The 23,970-nt window shown below is 42.6% G+C and overlaps 1 protein-coding gene across 2 annotated transcripts in view; it reads left to right on the top strand.

Annotated features, from left to right (window-relative positions):
* The window catches only part of LOC126262423 (uncharacterized), a 97,197-nt gene that overhangs the window by 69,582 nt on the left and 3,645 nt on the right, over nt 1–23,970 (top strand). For both annotated transcript variants that reach the window (XM_049959058.1, XM_049959057.1), the window contains exons 4-5: nt 1,940–2,190; nt 14,069–14,183. In XM_049959058.1, coding sequence (XP_049815015.1) covers nt 1,940–2,190; nt 14,069–14,183 — 366 coding nt within the window. The remainder of the gene's footprint in view (nt 1–1,939; nt 2,191–14,068; nt 14,184–23,970) is intronic.

Here is a 23,970-nt window from a genome sequence, read left to right as displayed (position 1 = left end):
AAGTGTTTAAACTCAGGAGAGTCTTCCTGGAGTCATCTGTAGCAATTCTGGACATGTGGGGTGTCGCATTGTCCTGCTGGAATTGCCCAAGTACGACGGAATGCACAATGGACGTGAGTGGAAGCAGGTGATCAGAGAGAATGCTTACGTACGTGTCACCTGTCAAAATCCTATGTAGACTGTCATGGGTCCCTTATCACTCCAGCAGCACACGTCCCACACCATTACAGTGTCTCCACCAGCTTGAACATTCCAATGCTGACATGCAGTGTCCATGGATTAATGAAGTTGTCTCCATACCCGTACATGTCCATTCACTCGATACAATTTGAAACGAGACTCGTCCGACCAGGCAACATGTTTCCAGTCATCAACAGTCTAGTATCGGTGTTGACGGGCCCAGGCAAGGCGTAAAGCTTTGCGTCGCGCAATCAAGGGTACACGAATGGGCCTACAGTTCCGAAAGGCCATATCGATGAAGTTTCGATGAATGATTCGCACGCTGGCACCTGTTGACAGCCCAGCATTGAAATGTGAATGAACCTGTGGAAATGTTGCACTTCTATCACGTTGAACGATTCTCTAAAGTCGTCTTTGGTCCCGTTCTTCCAATATCTTTTTCCGGCCCCAGTGTTGTCGGAGATGTGATGTTTTACCGGATTCCTGCTATTGGGGGCACATTCGTGAAATGGACGAAGCCGGCCGTTGTGGCCGAGCGGTTCTAGGCGCTTCAGTCTGGAACCGTGAGACCGCTATGGTCGCAGTTTCTACATGAACATGGATACTCTGCAAATCACATTTCAGTACCTGGCAGAGGGTTCATCGAACCACCTTCACAATTCTCTATTATTCCAATCTCGTACAGCGCGCGGAAAGAATGAACACGTATATCTTTCCGTACGAGCTCTGATTTCCCTTATTTTATCGTGGTGATCCTTCCGCCCTATGTAGGTCTGTGTCAACAAAATATTTTCTCATTCGGAGGAGAAAGTTGGTGATTGGAATTTCGTGAGAAGATTCCGTCGCAACGAAAAACGCCTTTCTTTTAATGATATCCAGCCCAAATCCTGTATCATTTCTGTGACACTCTCTCCCACATTCCGCGATGATACAAAACGTGCTGCCTTTCTTTGAACTTTTTCGATGTGCTCCATCAGTACTACCTGGTAAGCATCCCACACCGCTCAGAGTATTCTAAAAGAGGATGGAAGAGCGTAGTGTAGGCAGTCTCGAGTCCTGCCTCGGGCATGGATGTGTGTGATGTCCTTAGGTTGGTTCGGTGTAAGTAGTTCTAAGTTCTAGGGGACTGCTGACCTCAGATGTTAAGTCCCATAGTGCTCAGAGCCATTTGAACCAAGTGGTCGATCGCCGCTTCATCACTACCTCCGAGATGCTGTGTCCCATCGCACGTGCGCCGACTATAACGCCACGTTCAAACTCACTCAGATCTCGATAACCTGCCATTGTAGCAGCAGTAACCGATGTAACAATTGCGCCAGACATTTGTTGTCGTCGGATTAGCTGAGCGGTCTAAGGCGCTGCAGTCATGGACTGTGCGGCTGGTCCCGGCGGAGGTTCGAGTCCTCTCTCGGGCATGGGTGTGTGTCTTTGTCCTTAGGATAATTTAGGTTAAGTAGTGTGTAAGCTTAGGAACTGATGACCTTAGCAGTTAAGTGCCATAAGATTTCACACACACTTATTGTCTTATATAGGCCTTGCGGAACGCAGTGACGTATTCTGGCTGTTTACATATATCTGTATTTGAATACACATGTCTATACCAGTTTCTTTGGCGCTTCAATGTTGTAAAAGCGTGTATCGTATTCTACAATTAGTTCGTCTCGCTGTGTTGTATTACAGCAAGCAGGCAGAACGCAATTTGTCTGAGCATCAGAACACCGGAGGACGGTGACGAGACGGACCGTTTTGTTGTGCGCAGGCAAACCGTGCCCGAACCGGCAGTGCTCGGGCCGGCTGGAGATCCTGGCGTGCCGCGGCCACTGCGGCTACCCCGTGACGCACTTCTGGCGCCACACGGAGCACGCCATCTTCTTCCAGGCCAAGGGCGTGCACGACCACCCGCGGCCCGAGGCCAAGTCCGCCTCGGAGGCGCGCCGCAGCCTGGGCGCCGGGCGCCGCGTGCGGGGGCTGGCGGTGCTCCTGGCCAGGGACGCCGCCCTGGGCTCCAAGGTGCGTGCAGCCGCGCTGCCACCTGCTGCCTGCTGTCTGCCGTCGTTGACGTCACTCGTCCGAAGTCTGAGCACTGGTCTCGTGCATCTCTCCACGCTACTCTATCCTGTGAAACCCTCTTCATTTCCGAACTACTACTCTGAATCTGCTTACTGTATTCACATCTTGGTCTCCCACTACGATTTTTACACCCCCCCTCCCACCAAACTATTCTCTTCAATACCAAAGTGGTGATCCTCTGATGTCTCAGAATATGTGCTACCAACCGATCCCTTCTTTTAGCCAGGTTGTGCAATGAATTTCTCCCCCCCCCCCCCCTCCCCAATTCTATTCAGTACCTCCTCATCACTTTTGTAATCTACCCACCTAATTTTCAGTATTCTTCTGTGGCACCATATTTCAAAACCTTCTATTCTCTTTTTATCTAAACTGTTTTTCATCCATATTTTACTTCTATACATAGATACACTCCATATATATATATATATATATATATATATATATATATATATATATATATATATATATAGGGTGAGTCACCTAACATTACCGCTAGATATATTTCGTAAACCACATCAAATACTGACGAATCGATTCCACAGACCTAACGTGAGGAGAGGGGCTAGTGTAATTGGTTAATACAAACCATAAAAAAAAATGCACGGAAGTATGTTTTTTAACACAAACCTACGTTTTTCTAAATGGAACCACGTTAGTTTTGTTAACACATCTGAACATATAAACAAATACGTAATCAGTGCCGTTTGTTGCATTATAAATTGTTAATTACATCCGGAGATGTTGTAGCCTAAACTTGACGCTTGAGTACCACTCCTCCGCTGTTCGATCGTGTGTATCGGAGAGCACCGAATTACCTAGGGATCCAAAGGGAACGCTGATGGACCTTAGGTAAAGAAGAGACTGGAACAGCACATTACGTCCACATACTAACACCGTTTTATTGGTCTTTTTCACTGACGCACATGTACATTACCAGATGGACTGCATCGCGTGCGACATTCATTACGCCAGAGATTGCAATTGTGTGCAGCAAATGATGGCCACCACATTGAATATCTATTGGCCTGACATGTCGGGACACACTCTATTCCACTCCGTAATTGAAAACGGAAACCACGTGTGTACGTGTACCTCACCCCTCATGGTAATGTACGTGTGCGTCAGTGAAAAAGACCAATAAAAAGGTGTTAGCATGTGGACGTAATGTGTTGTTCCAGTCTCTCCTGTACCTAAGGCCCATCACCGTTCCCTTTGGATCCCTACGTAATTCGGTGCTCTCCGATACACACGATCGAACAGCAGAGGAGTGGTACTCAGGCGTCAACTTAAGGTTACAATATCTCCGGATGTAATTAATAATTTACAATGCAACAAACGGCACTGATTACGTATTTGTTTATATGTTCAGATGTCATAACAAAACTAACGTGGTTCCATTTAAAAAAACGTAGGTTTGTATTAAAAAACACACTTCCGTGCATTTTTGTATGGTTTGTATTAAACAATTACACTAGCCCCTCTCCTCACGTTCGGTCTGTGGAATCGGTCCGTCAGTATTTGATGTGGTTTACGAAATATATCCAGCGGTAACGTTAGGTGACTCACCCTGTATATTTATATTTCTTTTTCATCCAGAAATTAAAAAGTAGGACTGCAATGGGTTGGACATGTGGCCACAATGGAAAAAAGCTGTATCACCAAGAAAGCATTTGAAGGAACTCTCCAGGCAACAAGACCATTGGGCCGACCTCGCGCAAGGTGGAAAGATGACATAGAGAAGGACATCGCAGCATTAGGAATTTCCGCAGGGTGGAGAGAGGCTGCGAGAGATAGAAGGCGGTGGAAGCAGGTAGTTGATGCAGCGCGTGGTCTACAGGGCTTGTGATCGCTGAGAATAATAATAAATAATACATATATATATATATTATTCTCAGCGATCACAAGCCCTGTAGACCACGCGCTGCATCAACTACCTGCTTCCACCGCCTTCTATCTCTCGCAGCCTCTCTCCACCCTGTGGAATGTCCTTCTCTATGTCATCTTTCCACCGAGGTCGGCCCAATGGTCTTGTTGCCTGGAGAGTTCCTTCAAATGCTTTCTAGGTGATTCTGTTGTTTTCCATTCTGGTCACATGTCCAGCCCATTGCAGTCTCCTACTTTTTAATTTCTGGATCATAATGGGTTGCTTCATTAACATAAATTTCATTGTTCTTTCTAATTCTTCATGCGCCATTCTCCAACACAGGTCCCCAGATTTTTCTCGTTACTTTTCTTTCGAAAACATTCAGTTTTTCTCTTTCATTCTTTGTAAGCGTCCAGCTTTCTGAACCGTACGGTATATAGGATGATACAACTGTGCAAGGTATGCTCCCAGGCGGCAGTGAATTTCAGAGGATCCTATATACCTTTAGGATTTCTAACACTTAGCCGCGCGGGGTAGCCGCGCAGTCCAAGGTGCCTTGACACAGTTCGCGCGGTTTCCCCCATCGGAAGTTCCAGTCCTCCCTCGGGCATGGGTCTGTGTGTTGTCCTTAGCGAAAGTTAGTTTAAGTTAGATTAAGTAGTGTGTAAGCCTAGGGATCGATGACCTCTGCAGTTTGGTCCCATTGGAACTTACCACAAATTTCCAAGTTTCTATCACTTAAATCGATATTCGATCAATTAAAAAAATGAAAAACGTAACCAATGAGAAGTAGCAGAAATGAGAATGCCAAAAATCTTAACAACAGAACTGGGGATCACAAAATATACAAAGTTAAGGAATTCTGCAACCTGAGCCGTAAAATAAACCTTGCTAGGCAGAGCAAGGACGACATAAATAGTAGACTAGCACTGACAAAAAGGGCATTCCGGCCCAAGAGAAATCTACTAGTATCAAAACCTGGTGCTAAATGGAGGGAGACATTTCTGAGAATGTACGTTTGGATCCGGCCAGAGTGGCCGAGCGGTTCTAGGCGCTACAGTCTGGAACCGCGCGACCGCTGTGGTCGCAGGTTCGCATCCTGCCTCGTGCGTGGATGTGTGTGATGTCTTTAGGTTACTTAGGTTTAAGTACTTCTAAGTTCTAGGGGACTGATGACCTCAGAAGTTAAGTCCCATAGTGCTCAGACCCATTTGAACAGACGTGTGTTAGGTGTACCTGATACTTGTAAATGACTGTGTGAAAACCGGAACAGAAGAGAATCGAAGCACTTGAGATGTGGTGCTGCAGAATTATGTTGAAAAATAGGTGGACTGATAAGATACGAAAAAAAAATGGCTCTGAGCACTATGGGACTTATCATCTATGGTCATCAGTCCAATAGAACTTAGAACTACTTAAACCTAACTAACCTAAGGACATCACACAACACCCAGTCATCACGAGGGAGAGAAAATCCCTGACCCCGCCGGGAATCGAACCCGGGAACCCGGGCGCAGGAAGCGAGAACGCTACCGTACGACCATGAGCTGCGGACGATAAAATACGGAATGAAGAGATACTGCAGAGAATTTGCCAGGAAATGAATATGTGGAATACACTGACAAGAAGAAGGGGCAAGATTATAGGACATGTGTGTTAATACATCAGGGAATTTTTTTCTTCAGAAACCCTTTTCTTGCTATTGCCAGTCTAATTTTATATTCTCCCTACTTCGACAATTCAGTTACTTTGCTTCCCAAATGAAAAAACTCATCTACTAACTCAAGTGCCTGTTTTCGTAATTTTTCCCTCAGCATCATCTGGTTTAATTAGACTCCATTCCATCATCCTTGTTTTGCTTTTGTTCAAATTCAAATGGCTCTAAGCACTATGGGACTTAACATCTGAGGTCATCAGTCCCATAGACTTACAACTACTTAAACCTAACCAACCTAAGGACATCACACACATCCATGCCCGAGGCAGGATTAGAACCTGCGACCGTAGCAGCAGGGCGGTTCCGGACTGAAGCGCCTAGAACCGCTCTTCCACAGTGGTCGGCTTTGCTTTTGTTGTTTGTCGTCTTATACCCACCCACCTTTCATTCCAAATCCATTACTTTCTCTGAGAGAATTATAATGTAATTGGAAAAACCTCAAAATTTTTATTTCTTCTCCTTGACATTTATTTCTTTCTCTAAATTTTTCTTTGGTTTCCGTTACTGCTTGCTCAATGTACAGCTTGAATAACATCGGGAGAGGCTATAACCCTCTCACACTCTCTTCTCAATCACTACTTCCTTTTCATGCCCCTCGGCTCTTACAGTTGCCGTCTGCTTTGCGCACAAGTTGTAAATAACCTTCCGCTCCTTGTAATTTACCCCTCCTACCTTCAGAATTTCAAACTTCAGGATTTCAAACTTTGTCAAAAGCTTTCTCTAAGTCTACAAATGGTATAAACGTAGGTTTGCTCTTCTTAACCTATCTTCTAGGATAAATCGCGTATTCGTACATTTCTCCAGAATCCAAACTGATCTTGCACGAGGTCGACTTCCACCAATTTTTCCTTTCTTTTGTGAGGAATTCGTGTTAATATTTTGCAGCCATGACCCATTAAACTGACAGTTCGATAATACTCACACCTGTCAGCGCCTGCTTTTTTTAAAAATTGGAATTATTACATTCTTCTTAAAGTCTGAGGATATTTCGCCTGTCTCATACATCTTGCAGAGTAGATGGAAGATTTTTGTCATGACAGGCTCTCCTAAGGCTATCAGTAGCTCTGAATGAATGTCGCCAACTGCCTAAATCTTATTTCAATCAATAGTTACAAATACATTTTTATGGTGCTTTACTGGCTTCGACAAATTAATTTGTCAACTTCAGAATGTTACAAAATTACGGATATTGAATTCTTTAAACCTTGGCTATAAATTTGTGTGCAGTATAAAAAGTATATTACAGAAACTTACTTAGTATTGATTTAGCAGATGTCAGTATTTTCTTCATAGAAGCATAACGCCATGGTATGTCCAGAAATGTACATATCGTATGTGTCTATTTTAAACACTCGTTGACAGTTTACAGTAACAGAATCACATCTATGTATCTGCTGTGCTAGCAGCAAGGAATGTACATAAAAGCATATGTAAAAATATAACTAAGGTATATAAACAAGTTATATATAACACCTTTGAGAAAACATGACACTTAGTTCTAACATATAAAACGAATGGGCCAATTTTCACATTTTATAACAGACTATGTACAATCGCAGTAGTGTCTGTTTTTAATGCAAGTTGATCATTCAACAAATCTTTTGAATTTAGGTGGGCATGTTTAGATATTTAAAATTCTTCTAAAACGTTTATTTTGTAGCCCTTGTCAGCTATACGTAAAATTTCCATGTTAAACAAGGGTGGAGGAGGAAGTGTGTGTTTCGTTGTTTTCAGATGTTCGACAAAAGTTGACGTAGATGAAATCTCGCTGTTTTATACGTCACATTACTGTATAGCCAAGGATTTATAATATCCCTGGTTTTGTAAGCTTCTGAAGATGACAAAGCAATTTGTCGAAACTAGTAAAACATAATAAAAATTTATCACCAAGTCATAACGTACTAAATTATTTTCGGTGATCAATAAGTTTGCAAATTAAGGTTATCCAGATCTCTTACATACTCAAACGACATGAATACTAGTGCGGTTTTAGCTTAAAATAAACCGTCTCAGCATTAACGACGTTAGGTTTTGCCCCATCTATGGGGTAAAATGAGATACCCACTTAAATGAATGGAGGAACCTGAAAACAAGAAAAAATTTGATTCTACTGCAAAAAATATATGAAAACATATACGAGGGACGTTCAGTAAGTAATGCAACACATTTTTTTCTGAAAGTAGATTTGTTTTATTCTGGATGCCAATACACCATATTATTCCCTCTTTTGTCTTCAAAACCCTAATTTTCGACGTAATCTCCGTTCAATACGACGGCCTTACACCCCCTTACTTGGAGGTCCTGTATGCCCGCATGGTACCACCCTACAGGTCGACGTCGGAGCCAACGTCTTGCTGCATCAATAGCCTCCCTATCATTCACGAACTGCTTTCCGCGGAGTACATCCTTACTGGGCGAAACAGACGGACGTCGGAAGGTGCGAAGTCCAGGTTGTAGGGTGGATGAGGAAGAACAGTCCAATGAAATTTTGTGAGCTCTTCTTGGAGCGCAGACTTGTATGAGGCCCTGTGTTGTCATGGAGAAGGAGAAGTCCGTTTGCATTTTTGTGGTGACGAACATGCTAAAAGCCGTTTTTCAATGTCCTTGGAATGTGTGGAGCCGGGCGGGACGGCGGAGGTCGGACAGGTTTTGGCGACTTTGTAATGATGAAAGACACCTTGGTCAACGACTCGCCGTGCTTTAGTTTACCCTCAGATCCCCACGGACGTTACGCAGTCGCCTCTGAATATCTGTGATGCATTTTGAAGGCTACGTATACCGGCGCCACCAGTCGGAGCTTAATGAAACTGTAAAGGCTGAAGCAGGAATATTCCATTATGTCCCATAGTAAATTCTGCATTGTTTTCAACATAAAATGGCCCAGAAAAGAAATGTGTTGCCTTATTTACACAATGTTTCTCCTAGAAATCCTTATAAATACCACCAAAACTGTTTTAAATGTATTTTAAGTACCAAAACTGGTTTCTACATAAAACTTCAAGCCGGCCGCGGTGGTCTCGCGGTTCAGGCGCTCAGTCCGGAGCCGCGTGACTGCTACGGTCGCAGGTTCGAATCCTGCCTCGGGCATGGATGTGTGTGATGTCCTTAGGTTAGTTAGGTTTAAGTAGTTCTAAGTTCTAGGGGATTGATGACCACAGATGATAAGTCCCTTAGTGCTCAGAGCCATTTGAACCATTTTTTAAAACTTCAAATTTTCGAAATGTTACACTAATATATACAGTGTTCTCAATAACTGGTCGTAATAAAGAACAAAAACACACTTTATTAAAAACAGAAATCGCAGACGAAGTAGTTGCTTTCTTCCTCAGCATCGGAAGATTGCAGGTTGTGGCAGGTGGAGAAATCGGCCGTGGCAGAGCACGCACTGAATGAGACCGACCACGTAATAAAATTCGCCGACACGGAAGTTCTGGCTGTAGAGAAGCACTATCACACGCGCTTGTTCAGAGAAGCTGTAGAAATCCAAAAACACGCGAACAGTTTCAACAAGAAAGAGGAAAGCCTTAAGGTAAACGGATCCTGGCTTCCCGTACTGCAGCGAACGACCGTCGCAGGTAGCGAGAGGAGAACCGCACCGGAAATGACCGCGGAGAAGCCCTCGGACGTTGGCGCGCCAGGTACATATAGTCTGCGGCCGCGAGCTCGCCTCCAGTTCACCACCGGCAGTGGAGGGTGAAGCTTTGACAATGCCAGCCACTCGTGCTGGCGAAACGTCAGAAAAATCATTAGATGAACGTCGCCCGAAGAACCCGAGACAGAAGCCAATAGGCAGTTTGTCAACAAGTGGCCACGAAAGCCTTAACAATTTTGCATCGGAAGATTGTTCACGAGGCCAGCCACGATGAGATAGACGATGGATCCAACCGTTCTTCGACAGTGCGTCTGCATGTAGCCCTATGCGTTCTTCGACTGCGTCTTCTTCACCTGATGAAGTCAAAGTAACTTTTTTTTTCAATTTTTTTGAGCCGACCCACTGTTTCTAGCTGTCATTTTCTGCTACTTCCACTCCTTTCCGGTTGGCACCTTTTGATTCTTCATCATAAAAAGCTTTCTTTTTAAATTTTTCTTTTCTACTTTCTCTTTCCAGGATTTTTCTTTAGCTTACAGATCATTTATGCTTGAGAAGAAGCCAGTATTACTGTTTTCTCACTTTTCCTATTGGTTAATTTTTTCCACTATCTACCAAGTTAACTTTTTGAGGAGACCTTAGAACCTTTGGTACACAGAAAGGACGATCACGAACTTCCAGCAACTGTTACTAATCTGTCCAATGTCATTTCTGAGGTCCCAGGAACAGCTACCAATTCATCTTGTGGTTCAGGAAAGTTTTCGGTTGTAGAAGATTCAGGAACTTAGAACCGGAGCACATCGGCTTGAGTGGCGTCATCTTGAAATGTTTCAACTGCTGATGCTTCCGCGTCTTGTGGTGCTTTGCATTGTGGTTCTATTTTTCTCTTTTAAATTCGGGAAAACCGGGGTTGGCTCGGTTTTGCCTTACCTCGTCTACCCAGTTATCTAATACTAGTAGACGTCTTTCGGCCAGAAGATCCCTCTTTGCATGTGGCAGTCTGTTTTTGCATCCTCTTTGCTTCGTCCGTCATACATTATTTTGTTACGAAGATAGCATCATTCCTTCAAATCATTGACTTTATAGTCCCCGATTCTCACTGCTCTCATTCCTGCAACTCCTCATCACTTTTGTCTTCTTCCGTTTTACTCTCAGTCCATATTCTGTGCTCAGTAGACTGTTCACTTGCTCCTGTAATTCTTCCTCGCTTCCACTGAGTATAACAATGTCTTTTCTGTCAAGCTGAATTTTAATCCCGCTCCTCAAATATTGGATTCTCTCGGCTTCAGAGTCTTGAATGACGATCTGTTTTAATTGGTAATAACTTCAAAAGCCAAGATCATATAAAATATTTCTTTATTTAAGACAACTTGTTTCCACTGTCTTTGCTGTCACCTTCAGATCTTAAACATTTTTTTGTTGAGAGATATGTAGATGAACTTGGCCTTTTGGACAAGATGTTTCATGTTTTTGAAAATTTTTGCAATGAGAAACGTTTGTAATGGGCTGCGTTTTGTGCACTTGACATCATTTGCTTGAGGTTCAGCGTAAAACGAACATATTTTACAACAAAAATATGTTTAAGACCTGAAGATGACGGCAAAGACTGTTGAAACCGGTTGTCGTAAATAAAAAAATATTTAATGCGATCTTGGCTTTTGAATGGTTTGTAACTCCTCAAATACTCTTTTATTTTCGTCGTTCCTCTTTCGATGTAAAGATTGAAGAGTAGGAGATATGAATTGCACCCCTTTCTTGCACACGTTGTTAATGCGACCACTTTGTGCTTAGTCTTCTTCCCTAATCGTTTCTCCTTTCGTGTTAAGTTACCCTCCTTTGTCTATAACTTAGACCTATCTTCTGAGAATTTCGAACATTCTGCACAATTTTACACCGTCGAACACTTTATGTAGTTACACACATCCTATGAAGGTCTCTTGATTTTTTTTAAGTCTTGCTTTCACTGTTATTAAACGCAGCGCCAAAACTAGCTCTCTGATGCCGTCACCTTTCCTAAAACCAAACTGATGGACTCACGAAAATGTTCAGGTTAAATATCCATTTTTCGCAACACTGTTTCGTTAAAATCTAACTGTAAAAAAATTACTCGGCTAGTTTCTGAGTTCCCATTGTTTTAACAATAACCACTGACACATTTTAAAGCAAAAGAAATGTCATACAACAGTAGCGCCCTCTGTTGGTGTTCTGTGAAGAGATAAAGGGCGAGCCTCGTATCTTCAAGGTCACGCACCTGATAACCGCCGCTTTGTGCATTTCCGTTTATCGCCGGTTCACTGTCTAGCTTGGCAGGAAGTCATCGCGTCATAACCGCTGACGTCACGCTAGTCTGTTCCGAGTAAGATGGCACCTTGCTTATACAGTCACGACATATTCCGTAGGAGCAGTCTTCAAGTCGATCCTAATGCACATTCCCACGGTTTCGCACAGTTTCCTTGTAGCATAGGACGATTCTCCAAACAAGTCCACGACCGGTTTCCTCGCTCTCGTTGTACCGGGTGTTTCCGTAAGAGCGTGCAAAACATGTAACAGAACACAGAGAATGCTCCGCTGAACAATTTGAGTGAGGGAACCTGGGGTCGGAGAAGCCAGCTTAAGGAGATATGGGAGGAAACTTGTCTACCGCCTTGTCTAGCATTACTATTTTGCAGCTTATTTACAACTAACATGTGTACAAGTTTACACGTACTGGCTCAAATGGCTCTGAGCACTATGGGACTTAACATCTTAGGTCATCAGTCCCCTAGAACTTAGAACTACTTAAACCTAACTAACCTAGGGGCATTACACGCATCCATGTCCGAGGCAGGATTCGAACCTGCGACCGTAGCAGTCTCGCGGTTCCGGACTGAAGCGCCTAGAACCTCACGGGCACCGCGGCCGGCTACACGTACTGTGCTGTTTATTTACATGTACATTCTTTGTTTCCTGCAAGGGAACAAGGAGGACGAGCCTGATTACTAGAAAGTGATGATGCAGGTTTTGTTTACTTTACTGGCTCTGTTTTATTGTATTTACATTGTCCCATGACAGAATGTGCTATGATTCAACGACATACCCTTTCATTACTCTGTGCTATTCAGGGATGTACAGTACAATACGATGGATCAGTACCGGTACAGTTTCGCAGAATTCACTGAAATGCACCTTGTGTATGGGGAAGTACGTTGCTATACTGTCGCTGCTGAAAGGCTGTACAGGGAACGATTTCGTAACAGGCTTCATCCGTCACGATGAGTGGTTCATTGGAAAGACGAAGCGAGGGACCTGGCAACATGAGGACCACACCAGGGATATTTGTCAGGGTGCGTCGGGATCTTGTTCGCCGATTCATGTTTGCATTGAGGTTGATGGCTGTCAGTCTCAGCACGTTTTGTAAGATACAGTACTAATATTACGTTAATTGTGTCAATGGTGGTATTTCCACTTAATTGTAAGTAATGCAAATAATAAATACACAGTAATGTGGTTTTTTTCCTGTTATCTCCTCAAGCTGGCTGCTCCGATTCCGGGTTCCCTACATCAAATTGTTCAATGGAGCATCCTCTATCTCCTGTTAAATTTTTGCGCGCTTTTACCGAAACGCCTTGTATAAATGAGCTTGACTCGTTTCATTGTAAAAAATAATATCACTGTAGGAACGTCGTTTTCTAAATCCGCTTTCATCTTCTCGGAAGAATGTGTCAGCTCGAACTGTTATTTGAGATATCGTAGTAAAATTTGTATGCAGCATTCAGCAAGCTGTTGCCTCTGCAGTTTCCGCATTCATACCTATTCCTTTCTTTTGAACAGAGAGATAACTTCCGATGTGTTCCACGAGTTGCAGATCTCGCACCTTTTCCAGCTTATGTTGATCAGGTAACAATGAAATATAAATGAACATACAGCTAGATACACAGGAGACTAAACATGTACGGGTACGACCTTAACTAACCAAAGCTATTAAAAACTGCCGGCCGCGGTGGTCCAGCGGTTCTAGGCGCTCAGTCCGGAACCGCGCGACTGCTACGGTCGCAGGTTCGAATCCTGCCTCGGGCATGGATGTGTGTGATGTCCTTAGGTTAGTTAGGTTTAAGTAGTTCTAAGTTCGAGGGGACTGATGACCACAAATGTTAAGTCCCATAGTGCTCAGAGCCATTTGAACCATTTATTAAAAACTAACGTATTTATTTAGGGTAGTTTACGGTATCCTACGGTAGTTTTACAACTCTATCTGCACTTACTGCGTATGTGCCTGCCTGCCCTGCTGGAAGACGTGCCTTCAGTGGTACTAAATGTGACGTGACTACTGCGTGACGGTTCTGATCTCTTGAGTGTGTAGCTGAAACACTAGTTCAGAGAGATGACTCGCACTTGCTTGGGATTGATCTCAAGTGTGCTTTGAGTCATTGAAACCAACACTGTCAAAGATCTTTTATCTCCAAGTTGACGTACCTCCCTTAGAAGGCACTTCCGGTCGTATGTCCATATGGCCTTATTTCCTCCTTATGCTGTCGTGTCTCAGGTATCGTTTCCTGCAGTTTGTCACAATGTGGCATAATTATCTTATATAAATGACACACAGAAAGAGAGAGACTAAACATTAGCAGCCCGTTTCGGCAGAGTGGTGACCGTGGCTTTCCTTCCGCAGCTGCTGTCCCTGCGTGAGAACAAGAGGCCGGCAGACGGTAGCTGCGACAGCAGCCCACGGAACAGCCTGTGCGCGCTGGAGCCGCCCCCGCCGCTCATCTCGGACACCGACAAAGGTACGTCCGGCCACTGCAACAGCTCGCCACTTCCATTCAGTTTCAGCTCATATTCTTATCTGTACGATGATAATCTTTTAACACTCTGAAAAAATAAAGTTCCTTTAATTACCATTCAAAAACAATCGTAAGTTGCTGAACGTTCTTTCTTAAGAACGACACGTTTCGCCCGGATAGGGCATTATCAGGTTATATCATGCAGACGAGGACAGGCGTAGCAGCGCAGAGCGGGACGTCGCGCGCAAACCGTAAACAGCCGTACACTACATCAACCCCAGAGGCCCGTTCGCGCGGGCGAGGTCCTGTTGTGCGCTGCTATGCCTGTCGTCGCCTCCATGAAATAACCTGATGAAGCCCTATACGGGCGAAACGTGTTCCTCTTAAGTTAATAAAGAATATTCTGCAACGTACGACTGTTTTTTTAAATAGTAGCAATTGAAGTTTTCTGTACTACCAAGCTAAAATGGAATGGAATAATTTTTAAAATGGAATGGTATAATTCTCCTTTAATTAATTTTTGTTTGTTTTCACGCATATTTCTCTTGCACTGAAATCCCCGCGCCACAGTACATCTACATCTACATGACTACTCTGCAGTTCACTCTTAAGCACCTGTCGAAGGGTTCTTCAGACTATTTCTCTACCGATCCACTAACAGCGCGGGTCAAAAATGAACACTTAAATCTCTCTTTACTAGCTCTCATTTCTGTTATGTTATTACGACGATCTTTTCTCATTATGTAGGTTGGCGACAATAAAATATCTTCACAGTCAGAGGAGAAAGATGGTGACTGGAGATTGGTGAAGAGATCCGGCCACAACGAATGAATGCCACCTCAACTCGCTTATCATATCCGTCACACTCCTTCCTCCTATCGCACGATGGAACAAAATGAGCTGTCGTTCTTTGAACACTTTTGATGTATGCCGTCCATCCTATCTGCCAAGGGCCCCACAGCGCACAGGAATACTCTAACAGAGCAGCGAGAAGCGTGAAGCGTGGTGTAGGCGGTCGGTTTGGTGGGTTGTATCTCTTCCAAGTGTTCGCCAAAAAAAAAAAAAAACGGTCTTTTGTTCGCCTCACCCAAAACATTATCTCGTCGTCGTTACAATTTAAGTTGTTCGTAATTGTAATCACTACTTATTTAGTAGTCATGGACCGTTGGGCTGGTTCCGGCGGAGGTTCGAGGCCTCCCTCGGGCATGGGTGTGTGTTTTTGTCCTTAGGATAATTTAGGTTAAGTTCAAAATGGTTCAAATGGCTCTGAGCACTATGGGACTCAACTGCTGTGGTCATTAGTCCCCTAGAACTTAGAACTACTTAAACCTAACTAACCTAAGGACATCACACACATCCATGCCCGGGGCAGGATTCGAACCTGCGACCGTAGCAGTCGCACGGTTCCTGACTGCGCGCCTAGAACCGCGAGACCTAGGTTAAGTAATGTGTAAACTTAGGGACTGATGACCTTACCAGTTAAGTCCCATAAGATTTCACACACATTTGAACATTTGAACTTATTTAGTTGAACTGATTTAACTGACGGCCTTTAGATTTATGTGATTTATCGTGTAACCGAAATTTAACGGCCTTCTTTTAGTACTCATGCGGATGAACTCACACCTTTCCTTGTACAGAAACAATTGACAATTTTCACACCATGCAGATATCGTGTCTAAGTAGTTTTGCAGTTCGTTTTGATCTCCTGATGACTTTACTACACGGCAGATGGCAGCGCCATCTGAAAACAGTCTTTGAGGCCTGCTCAGATGGTCTCCTAAATCGTTTATACAGATTAGGAACAGCAGAGGGCCTATAACATTTACTTGGGGAACGCCAGATATCACTTCTCTTTTACTCGATGATAAACGCTAGATTACTCACGTACTATGAGCTTGATGAAAGGAAAACACGAATCCGGTCACACAACTGAAACGACACTACACAGGCTTGCAATTTGATTAGAAGTTCGCTTGTGAGGAACGGTGTCAAAAGCCTTTTTATTATTCATTTACAAGTGGCAAGGGCCTTATCGACCGTACGCCTGCTCTAAAAGCCTCTTCCACTTTCTTCTGTTGAGTGCGCTCTTTATCCATTCAGTGTTCGTGTTCATCCTGGTTGTGTTCTCCCGGATGTTATCTCTCTACCTACTTATTGGTATCCCTCTTCCTCTCGTTCCCCCTACTATTTCAGGTAGTCTGTTTTCTGTCATTCTTCCTAAGTGGTCTTCCCAGTTCAACCTTCTCTTCTTTACCACAACTACGATGTACAGCTCTCTTAATTCTTCATTTTTCCTTATTCTCCATTCGATGTTATCTTCATCATATACTGGTCCAGAAATTTTTCTCAGTACTTTTCTTTCAAATATTAACAGTTTTTATTCATCTTTCTTTCTAAATATCAGTACTTCACATCCGAATAATGTTACTGGTGTAATGGTCGACTGATACAAACCTAATTTGAAGTTAGTACTAAGTGGTCTTTTCTGTAAGGGCTTGATAAAACTAAGGAGTGTTTTGTTCGCTGTTGCTAGACGGGCATCTACTTCTATCTCCATTCCATTATTGTTACTAAATAGACTCCCTAAGAACTTGAAGCAATCAACTGTTTTGAAAGTGAATCCATCTGCAGGCAAAGGTGCATCACTTTGGTTTTTCTTACTTATGAACAGATATTCTGTATTTTCTTCATTAACATATAATCCCGCTTTCTCAGCAATTTTGTAATAATTTTGCATCATTGTGGTTAATTCTGTTTGGAAACTACTTATTAATGTTACATCATCTGCGTAGGCAAGTCTAGTAATTTTCATCCCCTGCATTTGGATCCCTTTAGTTTTACTAAATTCTCTATCGATCTTCTCTAAGACGAGGTTAAATAAGATAGATGAAATGGCGTCTCTTTCTCTCAGTCCAGTGAACACCTTAACATTTTCTGTTTCTCCTACAGGTGTCTTGATACGACATAAAGTTTCATCTGTACATATTTTAATTAATTTCAAATACCCTCAATATATTTAGTAGTGTCTGTCAGTGTATGCTATCGTAGGCCTTTTTGAAAAGCCTTTTGGAAATCTAAAAATGTGGAATCAATTTGACATCGCCTGTCGGTAGTTATTACTTCGTGCGAATAACGACCTAGTTGTGTTTCACAAGAACGATGTTTTCTGAATTCATGCTGACTTTGTGTCAACCATCGTACTGTATATAGATGTTAGTGGTATGGGTCTGCAATTCAGCGGAGCACATAGCTAAATCAGACAAAACAAAATGACGCGGCCGATCCTCCTTTATTAATGGAATGCGCCACCTTTTTGTGGCCTAAAAAAGTACCACTCCTAATAGCTATGATCATTAGTCTGCAAAGGAGTAAATACTGATGTACTGTTGTACAGAACACTGTTCTCAGTCACCAATAAAAATATCTGCAATTATGCACATCACACCCTGTATGGCCGGCCGCTGGTAGCCGAGTGGTTCTAGGCGCTTCAGTCTGGAACCGCGCGACAGCTACGGTCGCAGGTTCGAATCCTGCCTCGGGCATGGACGTGTGTGATGTCCTCAGTTTAAGTAGTTCTAAGTTCTAGGGGACTGATGACCTGAGATGTTAAGTCCCATAGTGCTCAGAGCCATTTGAACCATTTGAACCCTGTATGCCAGGACTGCCGGCCGCTGTGACCGAGCGGTTCTAAGCGCTTCAGTCCGGAACCGTGCTGCTGCTACGGTCGCAGGTTCGAATGCTACCTCGGGCATAGAGGTGTGCGATGTTCTTAGGTTGGTTAGGTTTAAGCAGTTCTAAGTTCTAGGGGACTGATGACCTCAGATGTTGAGTCCCATAGTGCTCAGAGCCATTTGAACCATTTATAACCTGAAAATAAACAGGACATTAGTTACGTAACTTCGTTTTTCGAGGTGATAATACTGCCCAACAACTATTTTTTTCACTTTGCAACTCAAAGTTTAGTCGTTTTGGATTGATAAAGCGGCTATGACAAAGAAGATGGTTAATTAGCTGCAGTTTCTGTGATATACAATAAGTCTAAGTTCTTTATATCAATGGATTAAGAGAAAACGATACATTTTAATTAGGTATGCCAACAACAATGAAAGTACATTTTATAGTTTATTAATGACGATTTCTGTTGTGTCGGCTACCATGGGAGACATCGCCGACACAAACAAGGAAGGGGAGAAGTTGCGATGGCAGGTGGCAGGAATCCAAAGTGATCTGTATATGATACTTTAAAAAAGTAGAACATTTTATTTCTAAAAGGAAAGAACCATGTTGTTGCTGTGGTCTTCAGTCCTGAGACTGGTTTGATGCAGCTCTCCATGCTACTCTATCCTATGCAAGCTTCTTCATCTCCCAGTACCTACTGCAGCCTACATCCTTCTGAATCTGCTTAGTGTATTCATCTCTTGGTCTCTACGATTTTTACCCTCCACGCTGCCCTCCAGTACTAAATTGGTGATCCCTCGATGTCACAGAACATGTCCTACCAACCGATCCCTTCTTCTAGTCAAGTTGTGCCACAAGCTCCTCTTCTCCCCAATTCTATTCAATACCTCCTCATATATTCCGGAGGTAAAATAGTCCCCCATTCGGATCTCCGGGCGGGGACTACTCAAGAGGATGTCGTTATCAGGAGAAAGAAAACTGGCGTTCTACGGATCGGAGCGTGGAATGTCAGGTCCCTTAATCGGGCAGGTAGGTTAGAAAATTTGAAAAGGGAAATGGATAGGTTAAAGTTAGATATAGTGGGAATTAGTGAAGTTCGGTGGCGGGAGGAACAAGACTTCTGGTCAGGTGACTACAGGGTTATAAACACAAAGTCAAATAGGGGTAATGCAGGAGTAGGTTTAATAATGAATAGGAAAATAGCAACGCGGGTAAGCTACTACAAACAGCTTAGTGAACGCATTATTGTGGCCAAGATAGATACGAAGCCCACACCTACTACAGTAGTACAAGTTTATATGCCAACTAGCTCTGCAGATGACGAAGAAATTGAAGAAATGTATGATGAAATAAAAGAAATTATTCAGATAGTGAAGGGAGACGAAAATTTAATAGTCATGGGTGACTGGAATTCGAGTGTAGGAAAAGGGAGAGAAGGAAACGTAGTAGGTGAATATGGATTGGGGCTAAGAAATGAAAGAGGAAGCCGCCTGGTAGAATTTTGCACAGAGCACAACTTAATCATAGCTAACACTTGGTTTAAGAATCATGATAGAAGGTTGTATACATGGAAGAACCCTGGAGATACTAAAAGGTATCAGATAGATTATATAATGGTAAGACAGAGATTTAGGAACCAGGTTTTAAATTGTAAGACATTTCCAGGGGCAGATGTGGACTCTGACCACAATCTATTGGTTATGACCTGTAGATTAAAACTGAAGAAACTGCAAAAAGGTGGGAATTTAAGGAGATGGGACCTGGATAAACTTAAAGAACCAGAGGTTGTACAGAGTTTCAGGGAGAGCATAAGGGAACAATTGACAGGAATGGGGGAAAGAAATACAGTAGAAGAAGAATGGGTAGCTTTGAGGGATGAAGTAGTGAAGGCAGCAGAGGATAAAGTAGGTAAAAAGACGAGGGCTAGTAAAAATCCTTGGGTAACAGAAGAAATATTGAGTTTAATTGATGAAAGGAGAAAATATAAAAATGCAGTAAATGAAGCAGGCAAAAAGGAATACAAACGTCTCAAAAATGAGATTGACAGGAAGTGCAAAATGGCTAAGCAGGGATGGCTAGAGGACAAATGTAAGGATGTAGAGGCTTATCTCACTAGGGGTAAGATAGATACTGCCTACAGGAAAATTAAAGAGACCTTTGGAGATAAGAGAACCACTTCTATGAACATCAAGAGCTCAGATGGAAACCCAGTTCTAAGCAAAGAAGGGAAAGCAGAAAGGTGGAAGGAGTATATAGAGGGTCTATACAAGGGCGATGTACTTGAGGACAATATTATGGAAATGGAAGAGGATGTAGGTGAAGATCAAATGGGAGATACTATACTGCGTGAAGAGTTTGACAGAGCACTGAAAGACCTGAGTCGAAACAAGGCCCCCGGAGTAGACAACATTCCATTGGAACTACTGACGGCCTTGGGAGAGCCAGTCCTGACAAAACTCTACCATCTGGTGAGCAAGATGTATGAAACAGGCGAAATACCCTCAGACTTCCAGAAGAATATAATAATTCCAATCCCAAAGAAAGCAGGTGTTGACAGATGTGAGAATTACCGAACAATCAGTTTAATAAGCCACAGCTGCAAAATACTAACACGAATTCTTTACAGACGAATGGAAAAACTGGTAGAAGCCGACCTCGGGGAAGATCAGTTTGGATTCCGTAGAAATACTGGAACACGTGAGGCAATACTGACCTTACGACTTATCTTAGAAGAAAGATTAAGGAAAGGCAAACCTACGTTTCTAGCATTTGTAGACTTAGAGAAAGCTTTTGACAATGTTGACTGGAATACTCTCTTTCAAATTCTAAAGGTGGCAGGGGTAAAATACAGGGAGCGAAAGGCTATTTACAATTTGTACAGAAACCAGATGGCAGTTATAAGAGTCGAGGGACACGAAAGGGAAGCAGTGGTTGGGAAGGGAGTAAGACAGGGTTGTAGCCTCTCCCCGATGTTATTCAATCTGTATATTGAGCAAGCAGTGAAGGAAACAAAAGAAAAATTCGGAGTAGGTATTAAAATCCATGGAGAAGAAATAAAAACTTTGAGGTTCGCCGATGACATTGTAATTCTGTCAGAGACAGCAAAGGACTTGGAAGAGCAGTTGAACGGAATGGATGGTGTCTTGAAGGGAGGATATAAGATGAACATCAACAAAAGCAAAACGAGGATAATGGAATGTAGTCGAAGTAAGTCGGGTGATGTTGAGGGTATTAGATTAGGAAATGAGACACTTAAAGAAGTAAAGGAGTTTTGCTATTTGGGGAGCAAAATAACCGATGATGGTCAAAGTAGAGAGGATATAAAATGTAGACTGGCAATGGCAAGGAAAGCGTTTCTGAAGAAGAGAAATTTGTTAACATCGAGTATAGATTTAAGTGTCAGGAAGTCTTTTCTGAAAGTATTTGTATGGAGTGTAGCCATGTATGGAAGTGAAACATGGACGATAAATAGTTTGGACAAGAAGAGAATAGAAGCTTTCGAAATGTGGTGCTACAGAAGAATGCTGAAGATTAGATGGGTAGATCACATAACTAATGAGGAGGTACTGAATCGGATTGGGGAGAAGAGGAGTTTGTGGCACAACTTGACCAGAAGAAGGGATCGGTTGGTAGGACATGTTCTGAGGCATCAAGGGATCACCAATTTAGTATTGGAGGGCAGCGTGGAGGGTAAAAATCGTAGGGGGAGACCAAGAGATGCATACACTAAGCAGATTCAGAAGGATGTAGGTTGCAGTAGGTACTGGGAGATGAAGAAGCTTGCACAGGATAGAGTAGCATGGAGAGCTGCATCAAACCAGTCTCAGGACTGAAGACCACAACAACAACAACAACAACCTCCTCATTAGTTATATGATCTATCCATCTAATCTTCAGCATTCTTCTGTAGCACCACATTTCGAAAGCTTCTATTCTCTTCTTGTCTACACTATTTATCGTCCATGTTTCACTTCCATACATGGCTACACTCCATACAAATACTTTCAGAAACGACTTCCTGACACTTAAATCTACACTCGATGTTAACAAATTTTTCTTCTTCAGAAATGCTTTCCTTGCCATTGCCAGTCTACTTTTTATATCCTCTCTACTTCGACCATCATCAGTTATTTTGCTCCCCAAATAGCAAAACTCCTTTACTACTTTAGTGTCTCATTTCATAATCTAATTCCCTCAGCATCAACCGACTTAATTCGACTACATTCCATTATCCTAGTTTTGCTTTTGTTGATCTTCATCTTATATCCTCCTTTCAAGATACTGTCCATTCCGTTCAACTGCTCTTCCAAGTCCTTTTCTGTCTCTGACAGAATTACAATGTCATCGGCGAACCTCAAAGTTTTTATTTCTTCTCCGTGGATTTTAATACCTACTCCGAATTTTTCTTTTGTTTGCTTTATTGCTTGCTCAATATACAGATTGAATAACATCGGGGATAGGCAACAACCCGGTCTCACTCCCTTCCCAACCACTGCTTCCCTTTCATACCCCTCGACTCTTATAACTGCCATCTGCTTTCTGTACAAATTGTAAATAGCCTTTCGCTCCCTGTATTTTACCCCTGCCACCTTCAGAATTTGTAAGAGAGTATTCCAATCAACATTATCAATAGCTTTCTCTAAGACTACAAATGCTACAAACGTAGGTTTGCCTTTCCTTAATCTTTCTTCTAAGATAAGTCGTAGGGTCAGTATTGCCTCACGTGTTCCAACAATTCTACGGAATCCAAACTGATCTTCCCCAAGGTCGGCTTCTATCAGTTTTTCCATTCGTCTGTAAAGAATTGGCGTTAGTATTTTGCAGCCGTGACTTATTAAACTGATAGTTCTGTAATTTTCACATCTGTCAACACCTTCTTTCATTGGCATTGGAATTATTATATTCTTCTTGAAGTCTGAGGGTATTTCGCCTGTCTCATACATCTTGCTCACCAGATGGTAGAGTTTTGTCAGGACTGGCTCTCCCAAGGTTGTCAATACTTCTAATGGAATGTTGTCTACTCCGGAGGCCTTGTTTCGACTCAGGTCTTTCAGTGCTCTGTCAAACTCTTCACACAGTATCATATCTCCCATTTCATCTTCATCTACATCGTCTTCCATTTCCATAATATTGTCCTCAAGAACATCGCCCTTGTATAGGCCCTCTATATACTCCTTCCACCATTCTGCTTTCCCTTCTTTGCTTAGAACTGGGTTTCCATCTGAGCTCTTGATATTCATACAAGTGGCTCTCTGGTCTCCAAAGGTCTCTTTAATTTTCCTGTAGGCAGTATCTTACCCCCAGTGAGATAAGCCTCTACATCCTTACATTTTTCCTCTAGCCATCCCTGCTTAGCTGTTTTGCACTTCCCGTCGATCTCATTTTTGAGACGTTAGTATTCCTTTTTGCCTGCTTCATTTACTGCATTTTTATACTTTCTCCTTTCATCAATTAAATTCAATATTTCTTCTGTTACCCAAGGGTTTCTACTAGCCCTCGTCTTTTTACCTATTTGGTCCTCTGCTGTCTACACTATTTCATCCCTCAAAGTTACCCAATTCTTCTTCTACCGTATTTCTTTCCCCCACTCCTGTCAGTTGTTCCCTTATGCGCTCCCTGAAACTCTGTACAACCTCTGGTTCTTTCAGTTTATCCAGGTCCCATCTCCTTAAATTCCCACCTTTTCGCAGTTTCTTCAGTTTTAATCTACAGTTCATAACCAATAGATTGTGGTCAGAGTCCACATCTGCCCCTGGAAGTGTCTTAGAATTTAAAACCTGGTTCCTATATCTCTGTCTTACCATTATATAATCTATCTGATACCTTTTAGTATCTCTAGGGTTCTTCCATGTATACAACCTTCTTTCATGATTCTTAAACCAAGTGTTAGCTACGATTAAGTTATGTATGCTCTGTGCAAAATTCTACCAGACGGCTTCCTCTTTCATTTCTTAGCCCCAATCCATATTCACCTACTATGTTTCGTTCTCTCCCTTTTCCTACGCTTGAATTCCAATCACCCATGACTATTAAATTTTCGTCTCCCTTCACTATTTGAATAATTTCTTTTATCTCCTCATACATTTCATCAATTTCTTCATCATCTGCA

Source organism: Schistocerca nitens, chromosome 6 (genome assembly GCF_023898315.1).
Source record: "Schistocerca nitens isolate TAMUIC-IGC-003100 chromosome 6, iqSchNite1.1, whole genome shotgun sequence".
Classification (NCBI taxonomy): Eukaryota; Metazoa; Arthropoda; class Insecta; order Orthoptera; family Acrididae; genus Schistocerca; species Schistocerca nitens.
This window is presented reverse-complemented; position numbering and strand designations above follow the sequence as displayed.